Below are 12,698 nucleotides of genomic sequence, written 5' to 3' on the forward strand. Positions count from 1 at the left end.
ACCAAACAATCTCCTTGAGATTAAATAATATAAGATATCAATGGTGTTGTGGTAACTTGACACACAAAACACACAAAAATATTCTGGAGTAAAACTAAAAATACAATAAAACAAAGATCAGCCTTGAAAAAAATACAAACCCCAAAAAAATAATCTGCCTTAAAAAAAAAAAAAAAAAAAAAAAATACAACACAAAAATAATGTGACAAATCAAAATATATTGAGGGAATCCCGATAAATAGTAAAGAAAGAAGTTTGTGAGAAGTCTGTTTGAATATGAGCAGCAAAACTACTTCATTCTTCTTACATTATAAAGAAGAAGAGAGTGCGCTGTATTAAACCATTTTTAACATTGCACCGTGACGAAAGTGTTGTATCCATTGCGAGCGCTAAGTTTACCAGACCGAGCTGTTCCGTCTTGGAATTTCTTCTGAGCATGCGTGGCACTTTTTGCGTCGGAACAGGCCACACACGGTCGGAATTGACGCGATCAGATTTTGTTGTCGTAAAATTTTATAGCCTGCTCTCAAACTTTGTGTGTCGGAAAATCCGATGGAAAATGTCCAATAGAGCCCACACATGGTCGGAATTTCCGACAACACGCTCCGATCGGACATTTTCCATCGGAAAATCCGACCGTGTGTACGGGCCATAAGAGTGGTATCGATGTGGAATTCCCTTCCACAGTTGGTGATGTCAGTGGGGAATGTACATAGAATTAAAAAACTTTTATGCCGCATACACACGACCGGACTTTCTGGGAAGCTAGGTCCGACGTTCCGATGTTCTTCCTGCCGGACTTTCAGAATGAACGGACTTGCCCACACACGGACAAGTCTGTTCACTTTGAACGTGACTCGGGTACGACGGGACTAGAAAAGGAAGTCAATCTCTCCGCTTTTATCGGCGAGATTGACACCTTGCGATCCCCGTCGCGGGGCATCCCAGGCCCTGGATTTTAAGGGGAACCCCCTACGCTGAAAAAAATGGCGTGGGGTCCCCCCTAAAATCCATACCAGACCCCGATCCGAGCACACAGCCCGGCCGGTCAGGAAAGGGGGTGGGGACGAGCGAGCGGCCCCCCTCCTGAACCGTACCAGGCCGCATGCCCTCAACATGGAGCGGTGGGTGCTGTGGGGGAGGGGGGCGCCCTGCGGCCCCCGCCACCCCAAAGCACCTTGTCCCCATGTTGATGAGGACAAGGGCCTCTTCCCGACAACCCTGGCCGTTGGTTGTCGGGGTCTGCGGGCGGGGGGCTTATCGGAATCCGGGAGCCCCCTTTAATAAGGGGGCCCCCAGATCCCGCCCCCCCCACCCTATGTGAATAGGTATGGGGTACATGGTACCTGGGGGGAAAAGTGTCAATAAAAAAACACTACACAGGTTTTTAAATAATTTATTAGACAGCTCCGGGGGTCTTCTTCTGACTTCGGGGGTCCCTCTGGCCTCTTCTCCCGGCATCCGGCTGGTTCTTCTCCGCTCTCTCTGGCCTCTTCTCCCGGTGTTCTACCTCTGCTCCCGGTGTTCCAGTTCTTCTGCCGGCTCCTCCGCTATCTTCATGCCGCTCTTTTGCTAGCGGGGGCCCGGACTTCTGGCTTCTTGGCTTCTTCCCTCTTCTCTTCTTCCAATGTTGACACGACACACTCTCCGGCTGCAATGCTCTCTGAGCGCTCCGATTTGACTTATATAGGCGGTGACCCCGCCCCCTTATGCCGTCACAGTCCCTGGGCATGCTGGGACTGTGACGGCATAAGGGGACGTGGTCAACATCACCCGGTGACCACGCCCCCTTATGCTGTCACAGTCCCAGCATGCCCAGGGACTGTGACGGCATAAGGGGCGGGGTCACCGCCTATATAAGTCAAATCGGAGCACTCAGAGCATTGCAGCCGGAGAGAGCGTTGTGTCAACATTGGAAGAAGAGAAGAAGCCAGAACTCAGGGCCCCCGCTAGCAAAAGTGCGGCATGAAGATAGCGGAGGAGCCGGCAGAAGAACTGGAACACTGGGAGCAGAGGTCAAACACTGGGAGAAGAGGCCAGAGAGAGTGGAGAAGAACCAACCGAACACTGGGAGAAGAGGCCGGAGGGACCCCCGAAGTCGGAAGAAGACCCCCGGAGCTGTCTAATTACTTTAAAAACCTGTGTAGTGTTTTTTTATTGACACTTTTCCCCCCAGGTGAATGGGTAGGGGTACCATGTCACATAGGGTGGGGGGCCGGGATCTGGGGGCCCTCTTATTAAAGGGGGCTCCCGGATTCCGATAAGCCCCCCGCCCGCAGACCCGACAACCAACTGCTAAGGTTGTCGGGAAGAGGCCCTTCTCATCAACATGGGGACAAGGTGCTTTGGGGTGGCGGGGGCCGCAGGGTGCCCCCCTCCCCCACAGCACCCACCCCCCCGTGTTGAGGGCATGTGGCCTGGTACGGTTTAGGAGGGGGGGGGGCGCTTGCTCGTCCCCACCCCATTTCCTGATTGGCCGGTCTGCGTGCTCGGATCGGGGTCTGGTATGGATTTTAGGGGGAACCCCACGCCGTTTTTATGGTGTAGGGGGTTCCCCTTAAAATCCATACATGGCCTAAGGGCCTAGGATGCCCCGCACTCGCCGCAATAGGAAAATTTGTTTTTCCTATTGCAGCGAGTGCGAGATGCAGTACCCTGCCCTTGCGTCGTATCTGGTCAGTCGGATCAGCATGCAGACGCAGGGGCTTCCCGTCAGGAACTGAGTCCGGCGGAGTTACGACGTAAAGATTTGAAGCAGGCTTCAAATCTAAAGTACGTCGCATTTCCGACCGAAGCGGTCTGTCGGAAGTCCGATGCAGACCACACACGGTCGGATTGTCCGTCGGATTTGGTCCATCGGCGTCCGTCGGACAAGTCCGGTCGAAAAGTCTGACCGTGTATACGAGGCATTAGATGTGTTTTTAGGTGTACACAAGTGTATTGAAAATGATAGGAACATAAACACACACCTTGAACTGGATGGACTGGTGTCTTTATTCAACCTTATTAACTATATAACTATCAAAGTGCCATGTGTTTTAGTGTAGCTCAATTTAAAAAAAAAAGTGCTTATACTTCCTTGGTACAATTTTTACATATAGGGTAACTAATTGAAATGAATGAGCTGCTCTAAATTTGACAAACAAAATACACAAAAAAACGTAGGTGTGAATGAAGCCTCAGTGTTGATGAATAGGCAGAAAGTTGAAGACAGACCTGAAAGGAGTATTATGGTTGAAACAACTTATTGCGCTGTTCTATCATACTTTACAGCATGTATTCTACTATTGTTTTCTGTTTTTCTAAAAGGTGTGGTTTCAGAATCGCAGGGCTAAGTGGAGGAAAACTGAGAGAGGCAGTGAGCAGGATGGATCAAAAGAAGGTGCAGCTGAATTGACTTCCACCTCCAGAAACCTTAATTCGCCTTCTACTGGGGAGCCCACCAGGGCAAAAAAAGAAAGTTTGGATGCACAGCAGAGGTAATGGATATATAATATGACATTTCTCATGTGGGAAAAGGCTCTGAATCAGTATGACACCAAATCGCCACACAACTTCCGTTCAAGCTGCCTGGGAAAAACTAAGGTTGAAAAATTAAGGATAGGGGTAAGTGGCGCTACCTATATTGGGGTACCTATTGTAATTGAATATACTGTGCTAATATGTGCAAAATAAGAAAAAAACACTCAGCAGAGGAACCTATAGTTAGTGAGTGTGCTCCTAGAAACTAATAAATGAACCGTGCTAGTGTATATAAGCCAAAGGGATGCTCATATATATAACTGAGGTATGTGTACCTTCCAAATTAGTGCAGTATATAATGGAAGCAGATATATAACACACACCCCCACCTATTGCATGAAAAGGAATCTAACCAGTAGAAATCCCCTCTGCAAGTGGTGTGGTGACAAAAAAATCATTAATCAATACATATAAGGTGATACCTCATAAACCCAAAACATATATTGAACCCCTCTCCCATCCAACTCCAAAAAAAGGCATGATGAGAGGTGTAATAGATCTCAAATTAGTGCACCATATGTTATAAACAGTTAATGTAAATAAAAAAAAAAGTCTGAAAAATGTGAAAAAATCTGAAAACACACATATAAAAAAATATATAGTTCCAGCAAAAAATTGTTGTAATGTTCCAGCAATGTTCTTATGGTTAGTGACTTTCATGAGAGAAAACAGCTGATATCCAGTGACTTGCGGTGCTCCCCCTCAAGGATCCCCACTCACCAGCTCCCTGCACCCCTGCAGGGGTAATAGGCATGTAGTACCAGGCCGTGGAGTAGCGTCCTAGATTCCAGTAGGGCTGTTCCTGGGTGCTCCCGCTCCAGATGTAATAACCCGTCCGTGATATGGTCATCCACATAGGAAAGAAACAGGGCTCCCGTAGTGTATTACGTTTAAAATTACTTTATTTAAAAAATTAATTAACCCAAACATCAGGCTAAATAAAATAAGAATAACTAAAAAGTCCAGGCTCCTTATAGAAAGGAAGCCAAAAGATCACACTGCGTATAGGTGGCATACACGGAGAGAGCTAGTGGATCCCAAAGCCATCAGCTGAGCGGGGTGCGCCTCAGCTGCGTTCCACACTCTCTCCGACTTCCGCGTGTGACGTAATTGCGTAGCTCCGTCTTACGCGTTTCGTCATCGACGTTGTCAAAGGCGTAGCTAGCGTACCTCATACTTGCCTACATTCCTACAAATAGTAGAGTATGAGGTACGCTAGCTACGCCTTTGACAACGTCGATGACGAAACGCGTAAGACGGAGCTACGCAATTACGTCACACGCGGAAGTCGGAGAGAGTGTGGAACGCAGCTGAGGTGCACGCCGCTCAGCTGATGGCTTTGGGATCCACGAGCTCTCTCCGTGTATGCCACCTATACGCAGTGTGATCTTTTGGCTTCCTTTCTATAAGGAGCCTGGACTTTTTAGTTATTCTTATTTTATTTAGCCTGATGTTTGGGTTAATTAATTTTTTAAATAAAGTAATTTTAAACGTAATACACTACGGGAGCCCTGTTTCTTTCTTATGTGGATGACCATATCACGGACGGGTTATTACATCTGGAGCGGGAGCACCCAGGAACAGCCCTACTGGAATCTAGGACGCTACTCCACGGCCTGGTACTACATGCCTATTACCCCTGCAGGGGTGCAGGGAGCTGGTGAGTGGGGATCCTTGAGGGGGAGCACCGCAAGTCACTGGATATCAGCTGTTTTCTCTCACAAAAGTCACTAACCATAAGAACATTTTCGGAACATTACAACAATTTTTTGCTGGAACTATATATTTTTTTATATGTGTGTTTTCAGATTTTTTCACATTTTTCAGACTTTTTTTTTTTATTTACATTAACTGTTTATAACATATGGTGCACTAATTTGAGATCTATTACACCTCTCATCATCCCTTTTTTTGGAGTTGGATGGGAGGGGGGTTCAATATATGTTTTGGGTTTATGAGGTATCACCTTATATGTATTGATTAATGATTTTTTGTCACCACATCACTTGCAGAGGGGATTTCTACTGGTTAGATTCCTTTTCATGCAATAGTTGGGGGTGTGTGTTATATATCTGCTTCTATTATATACTGCACTAATTTGGAAGGTACACATACCTCAGTTATATATATGAGCATCCCTTTGGCTTATATAGACTAGCACGGTTCATTTATTAGTTTCTATGAGCACACTCACTAACTATAGGTTCCTCTGCTGAGTGTTTTTTTCTTATTTTGCACATATTAGCACAGTATATTCAATTACAATAGGTACCCCAATATAGGTAGCGCCACTTACCCCATCCTTAATTTTTCTACCATTCCAACTCACCCCCCAGGGGGTGTGTCTAAGGGGAGGCTGCACACCTGAGTCCGTGAGCGCGGAAACCCTTTCTTATTTAAAAACTAAGGTTGGCCAAAGACCGATGAAGAGTTTATAGAGACATATAGGGGTTTATTTACTAAAGGCAAATCCACTTTGCACTTCAAGTGCACTTGGAAGTGCAGTCGCTGTAGATCTAAGGGGGACATGCAAGATAAATAAAAAACAGCATTTTTGCTTGCACATGATTTCAAGTACACTTGTAGTGCAGAGTGGATTTGCCTTTAGTAAATCAACCCCGATATATCTATTTGTCCAAAAGTGATAAGAGTTCCAAGTGCCATCATGAGAATCGCCCCCAATAGTTTGCAAATGATAGATATAGTTTATCCACAGATCCACTGTTCTCTTTATTTGGAAAAGGGAACAATAGAGGATTGCCAACATGAGATGATCCAGCATGCTGGAAAATAACTTCTACTATGATCACTCTCGTAATCCACAATTTGTCTACAAAAAGGAGTTATTAAATATATGAAAGGAGCTTAGTAAATGGGGTGCAGCTAAGTGAAAATTAACTTTTGCAAAAAGTACCCAAGGACAATTAAACAGGATTCTTGCATAAATATGACTGGATGTATGAAGTCAGCACAGCTTCAACGCATTTGCCAAGTTAAGTGAAATTTACTTTGTAAAAGTGAATTTTCATCTAACTTAGTGAGTGAGGTGAATCCTTGCTAGCCTCAATCATTTAACCACGTGAATGAAGAAAAAACATTTTTTTTTTTCCCTCTTTTTAACCACTTAAGGACCGAGCCTCTTTCCGAGATTTGGTGTTTACAAGTTAAAAACAGTTTTTTTTTTGCTAGAAAATTACTTAGAACCCCCAAACATTTTATATTTATATATATTTTTTCTAACACCCTAGAGAATAAAATGGCGGGCATTGCAATATTTTGTCACACCGTATTTGCGCAGCGGTCTTACAAGCGCACTTTAAAAAAAAAAAAATAAGACAATAGTATAAAGTTATCCCAATTTTTTTTTTTATATATTGTGAAGGATAATGATAAATTGATACCATACTTTACATGAGTCTTTCGAAAATCGTTTTCATATGCGGGCGCTGCTCACGTATGCGTTCGCTATGCGTTTGCTTCTGCACACGAGCTCAGCAGGACGGGGTGCATTTTCAATTTTTTTTTCTTATTTATTTTACCTTTTATTTTTACACTGTTCTTTAAAAAAAAAAATGTGTGTCACTTTTATTCCTACTACAAGGAATGTAAACATTCCTTGTAATAGAAAAAAAGCATGTCAGGACTTCTTAAATATCTATATTAAAAAGACCTCAGATCTCATATTTACACAAAAATGCAAAAAAGAGCTTTAAGAGCTATGGGCAGAAGTGACGTTTTGACGTTGCTTCCACCCTGCAATGGTATGGAGATGGGTGGGGGGACCATCTCCCCTCACTTATCTCCATACCAAGCCAGAGAGAGAACCCGATCTCCTCTGCCGCTACCGGCGGCTCCGGTAAATGACGGAGGGCACCGGAGTGCGGCGGAAGGGGGGCCCTCTCCCGCCGCCGATAAAAGTGATCTTGTGTTGAATCTACCACAGAGACCACTTTTATCTGAAATCGGATCGCTCACTGAAGAAGAGGATACAGGGGTTATGGTAGCTAGCTCCTGCCATAACAACAACATCCCTCTTCAAAGTGCCAACGTATATCGGAGCAACCCGGTCCGGAAGTGGTTAACTTAAGAGTGATTTGATAGTGAATAGGAGGATGGACATTGCTACCTGGGCAAGTGATGAAGTGAAGTCTTTGTGTCTGGAGCTTCAAAAGGGATGAAACAAATAGTAAATTAATTGTGGGTGTAGGCGATAGACCCCCAAACATTAAGTATGAGGAAGAGACACATCTGCCTGCACAGTTAGAGATGGCAGAAAGGCAGGGCAATATTAAAATCATGGAGGACTTAAACTGTCCTAATACTGATTTTTTAGATGGAACTAGGCACTCCACTAAGGCTCGTCATTTCTTGAATGTAATGCAGGACAATTTCATGAGTCAAATGGTGGAGGCCCCAACTAGAATGAATGCTCTGCTGGACCTACTAATTGCAAACAGAGCTGATTGCATATGTGGAACTAAGGGACAACTTGGGAAACAGTGTAATTACATTTGCCAGAAATTACAGGATAGGGAGACGTGGGGTTAGGACAAAAACTCTAAATTTCAAAATCGCCAAGACATAAAAGTCTTGTTTTTTTTTTTTTTTTTTTTAAACATGTTATACGTACCTGTTCTGTACAGTGGTTTTGCACAGAGCAGCCTGGGTCCCCCTCTTCTTGGGTCCCGCACTGACTCTCCTGGCCCCTCCCTCCTATCGAGTGCCCCACAGCAAGCAGCTTGCTATGGGGGCACCAGAGCCAAGCCACAGCTCCATGTGTCCATTCGGACATGGAGCCGCTTTTCGGCCCCGCCTCCTCTATCTCCTGATTGGCTAACTGACTTTGATTGACAGCAGTGGGAACCAATGGCTCAGCCAATCAGGAGGTAGAGTCCCGACGGCTAAGGCACACGTGCATATCTCTGGATAGAGATGGGGCTCAGGTAAGTATTGGGGGAGCTGCTACACACATAAAAAGCCTTCTCTTAATGCATAAAATGCATTAAGATAAAAAAAAAAAAAAACCTTCTGTCCCCTTCCCATGACTTGAGCCATACGGCCCTTCTTGCGGAGTTAAGGAGGGCCGCTGATTTAGCCGTGTTCCTGACCGTTTCCACTGCCGCATCTGCTAAATATGCCACAGCCTTGCCTATTATCTCTAGAGAGTCTGATTTCTTTAGAGTCACTCCCTCTAGAAACATGGTCAGAAAGCCTGCCTAACCATGCATCCACATTTCTTGCCAAGCAGGTTGACGCCAAGGTAGGAGCCATGGCTGCCACATTGGCATCCCACGCTCTTCGCAGTAGCGTCTCAGCCCTTCTGTCCATTTGGTCTTTTAAGTTACCAGAATCCTCAAATGACAAATCAGATTTCTTAGAGACCTGTGACAGGGCTACGTCTAACTTGGAGGACTTGAAAAACTTCCCCTTCTTCTTCCCCAAAGGGAAACCTTCTCTTCCAAGTTTAAAGTTTAAGGACCTTTCTTTCTGGGTCCTTTCACTCTCTCAAAATGACCTCCTTCAGAGTCTGATGGACTGGGAATACCCTGGACTGAGGTTTACCCAACCCCCTGTACATCTTGGAGGAACTGGAGGTTCTGGGATATCCTCAGAGACATAGATTGCTCCGAGTAACTGCCCTATGTCCTCCACGGGAAAGTGGTGTCTATTAGCTCTAGGACTGTCACTATCCTGGCTCTCAGAATCTGAGTTTTCCCCCTCTAATGAATTTTCATCTGACTCCTCTGGGTCCTCAAACTCCTCTACTCCCGAAGTGACAGGTTTTCTGACCTCTGTCTGAAATACCTTCCTGAGAAGAAGTGCCTTCTCTAGAGGACAGAATCTCTCTGCAACTTGTACTAGGCACCTCCTTAGGTGCTATAACTGTCATCAGAGATTGGAGGGTAGAAAGCATCTCAGACTGTACCGCAAGGAAGTCCTTCATAACCTGTGAGGTTTCCTTACCCAACGGTTTATGTATGCACCTGTAACAATAAGGCTTTACATGATCTTGTGGGAGCTTTTCGTTACAATTCCCACCCCTTTTTGTTCTGGGGGGATGTTTTTTTTACCCCTAGCCTTGTGGGCCCCTTGAGCAGAGCCATTAGGTTCTAAGTTGACAAAAAGACAGAACCCAAACTTAAATAGTTTTTAAGTCCTTCTCCTGTGCCCCCCCCTCATGGTGTGGGTAAGACCCCTCTTACCCCACCACCTTCCAAACAGAAGAGGACTCACCACCTGTGGCCTCTTCCTGGGCTAAAGGTACTTCTGTGTCCTCCTCTCTTTCCATATCTGTTCCCTGCTGGTTCTGTACCAGGGGGCGATCCAGAAGGTAAGAGAAAACCTGTGGGGCCTCCGCCTGTCTCTCCAGAGTCTTATGGTGTCCTCTCCTCAGATGACGATCAGCGCCATTTTGTTGGAGTCCCACCATCGGAAGGGAGATTTTGCCTCAAGCGTTTCCGAATCCGCCATTTTGGCGTAGACTGGAAACCGGAAGGGACGGTGCCCGGAAATGGAAACGGCGCCATCTTGCTCCACCCAGCCGGAACGGTTACTCCTAACACAGGAGTGTTACAGCGTTCACTATGGAACAGAAATTTCTCCTCCTAGCAGGCTGGGACGGATGTCCTCTACCCCTTCGCCTAGACTCCAGCACGAGCTCCGGTTCCTTCGGCACCCCTGTACCTGACTGGGTGGAAGGTAAAGCCAGGAGGTATGTGCCCACAGGATACCCCTCTGTGCCAGAGAAGAACCTCTCCCCCGGCCATTGGAGCACCCTGTGAAGGGACTCAGCCCTGGCTGGACCCGCAGCCCTCCCCCGCTTTGGTGTCCAGCTCCCGGGGGGGGGGACCATCCGTTATCAGCTTCAGGTCTGCAAAAAAACAACAAATGTTTCACTGCTGGGAAACACAATCAAGAATTGAGGTGCAGGGGGAAGGGAGGGGACTTTTAACCTCATATGTTGATTGTGTTTCCTGTCAGGTGGACCAGTCATCTCACAGGTTGTGCCGTCCTGGAAGATGACTAGAGAAAGTATAGGTAATCCAGTAAATGCCTGTCCAGTGTTGCAGGGAACATGGGTGGGGTTGCTATTGCGACCCCTGATGCTACCCCCATGGATAGTGGCTTCTCCAGCATTCAGGAATCTTGCAGTGTTAGGCCCCTTTTCACACGGGCGGACCAATCGGGTCCGCCTGTCAGGTTTTTTTAGGTGGACCTTCCACTGCCCTCTATGGAGCGGCAGATGTAAATGGCCATGTGTCTGTTGACCCACCCACTGACATTCAAACCGATTCTGTCTGCTAAAAAATAGACAAATGGGGGATCAGTTCCCCATCCATCTGGCGGATTGGATGACAGTTTAATGTAAACGGACAGGCAGCCTATTTACATCTGACAGCCCATAGAGGGAAGCAGGTTGTGTCCATGTCTGCTCTGCATAGGCAGAGCGGACACAGACCTGTCATATGCCTGCTCAGCGTGTATCAGCAAACAGATCCCATGCTGAGCAGGCAGATCCGCTGGCGGAGTCCGCCTGCTCATGTGAAAAAGCTAATGCAAGCAGGGCAGCTGATACAATAGACAGGGGGAATAGGCAGGAAAGTGAGAATCCCAGGCCATAGCTGTGCAGTCAGCTGTCTGCCCCTCCTCCCTCCTCGGAAAAAACAGGAAACAAAGCATAGGACTTTAACGGACGCCAACTTTAATCCTTTAAAGAAAAGTGAATACTCAAATTATATGAAAAGTACACACAGCTTTTTCACAACCTAGTTAAATTTGGAATAAAAACATATCAAAGTACATTCAGTCAAGGGTGCATTACATTTCCCCATAGGCTAATATCCCCCCTGTGCTCCTCTGGCTACCCCGCCCCCCACGCGGTGCTCACCTCCTCTCCCTGGCTAGCTATACAGTAAGTGGATGGGCTGAATAAAGGCATAATCCTCAGCACGGAAAAGCTCATCATGTGATCAGAAAGACAGCCACAAAAAGCTGCAACATAACCTTCCTTGGCACTTACTCTCCTGGTGTTTCCTTCCCCTGCTCTCCATCCTGTCTGCTGCTGCGGGGAATCTAGATGGAAGTGGGGGAATGAAAGACCAGGATAATGAGTGCAGCTTCCTCGGCATTTATATGTACCAATCCCTGTATTTTCCTCCTACAGCATCTGAATGCCGGAGGGAGGGAGGAGGGGACTTTCAACTGCTGCAGGGAAATCTGTACCAGCTTCAGCACCCCTCGCAATGCCACACCTGAGGCACATCCCCCCACCTCTAGTTTCAGCTCTGTTTAGGTGTACCCCATTCGATAAACTCTGCTTTTTAAGGTTTTCCTTGCAGATTGTAACCGAGTAACATTATGAAGTTCTGTTAGCAGAAATATGATTATTTGAATCCTTGAAGCTGTACTGTGTTAACACATCTTTATGTATCCTGTTTGCACATAGGTGTCTAAGTCATGACAGGACAGTGGCTCCAGCAGCATCATTCTTTCCTTCTTGTCTTCCTGGAGCAATCTTAAACACTGCCAGCTATGCTCAAGCGCTGTCACATGTAGCATCTCTGAAAGGTGAGTACTTCATTGGGAATCCTGATTAAAATTGTGAAAAAACTATTAGTGCATAATTGTTACTTCTCAATTATAAAACTCTGCAGACATGCATGTTGCTAAGATTGTGAAAGTCTAGGACACCCTGACAAAAAGTTATTTTGTGGCATGTGAGCACCATGGTGAATAGTGGAAATGACCATATCATGCCTAGCAGTAGAAGTGGTCTAATAAGGAATGGTTATCACCCTGTACACAGGTCGCTCGTATCCACAAAATATGCCTTGGTTACTGTGAAACAAGCAACAGTCCCACAGATGCACATAGATCTCAGGATCATTTTCAGAAAAAACAAATAATATTGAGAAAGAGCTGACCGTTCGACTGAGCCTACCTTAATCGTCCTCCTGCTCTGAACGCTTGTGTGCATCACTGAGGCTACACATGGGATATGTTCCTTTGACATAGCGGATCACTGACCAAACACACATGTAAACACAGGCTGCAATGCTGCAGCCTGTAAAGGCTCTTCTGTCACAGCAATCAGCTGAAAATGTCACACACTTGTTTTTGGGGTGCAATTGTATATATGCCTTTGCTGTGTGTGAGAAAGAAGTTGTTAAAATACA

General features: G+C 46.0%; 1 protein-coding gene across 1 annotated transcript in view; it reads left to right on the forward strand.

Moving 5' to 3' along the window:
• DRGX (dorsal root ganglia homeobox) overlaps positions 1-12,698 on the forward strand; it is a 408,932-nt gene that overhangs the window by 160,805 nt on the left and 235,429 nt on the right. Inside the window, exons 4-5 of the mRNA XM_073595208.1 lie at positions 3,310-3,479; positions 11,978-12,090. Of these exons, the coding sequence (XP_073451309.1) occupies positions 3,310-3,479; positions 11,978-12,090 (283 nt within the window). The remainder of the gene's footprint in view (positions 1-3,309; positions 3,480-11,977; positions 12,091-12,698) is intronic.

The sequence above is a fragment of the Aquarana catesbeiana genome, linkage group LG08, assembly GCF_042186555.1.
Source record: "Aquarana catesbeiana isolate 2022-GZ linkage group LG08, ASM4218655v1, whole genome shotgun sequence".
Classification (NCBI taxonomy): domain Eukaryota; kingdom Metazoa; phylum Chordata; class Amphibia; order Anura; family Ranidae; genus Aquarana; species Aquarana catesbeiana.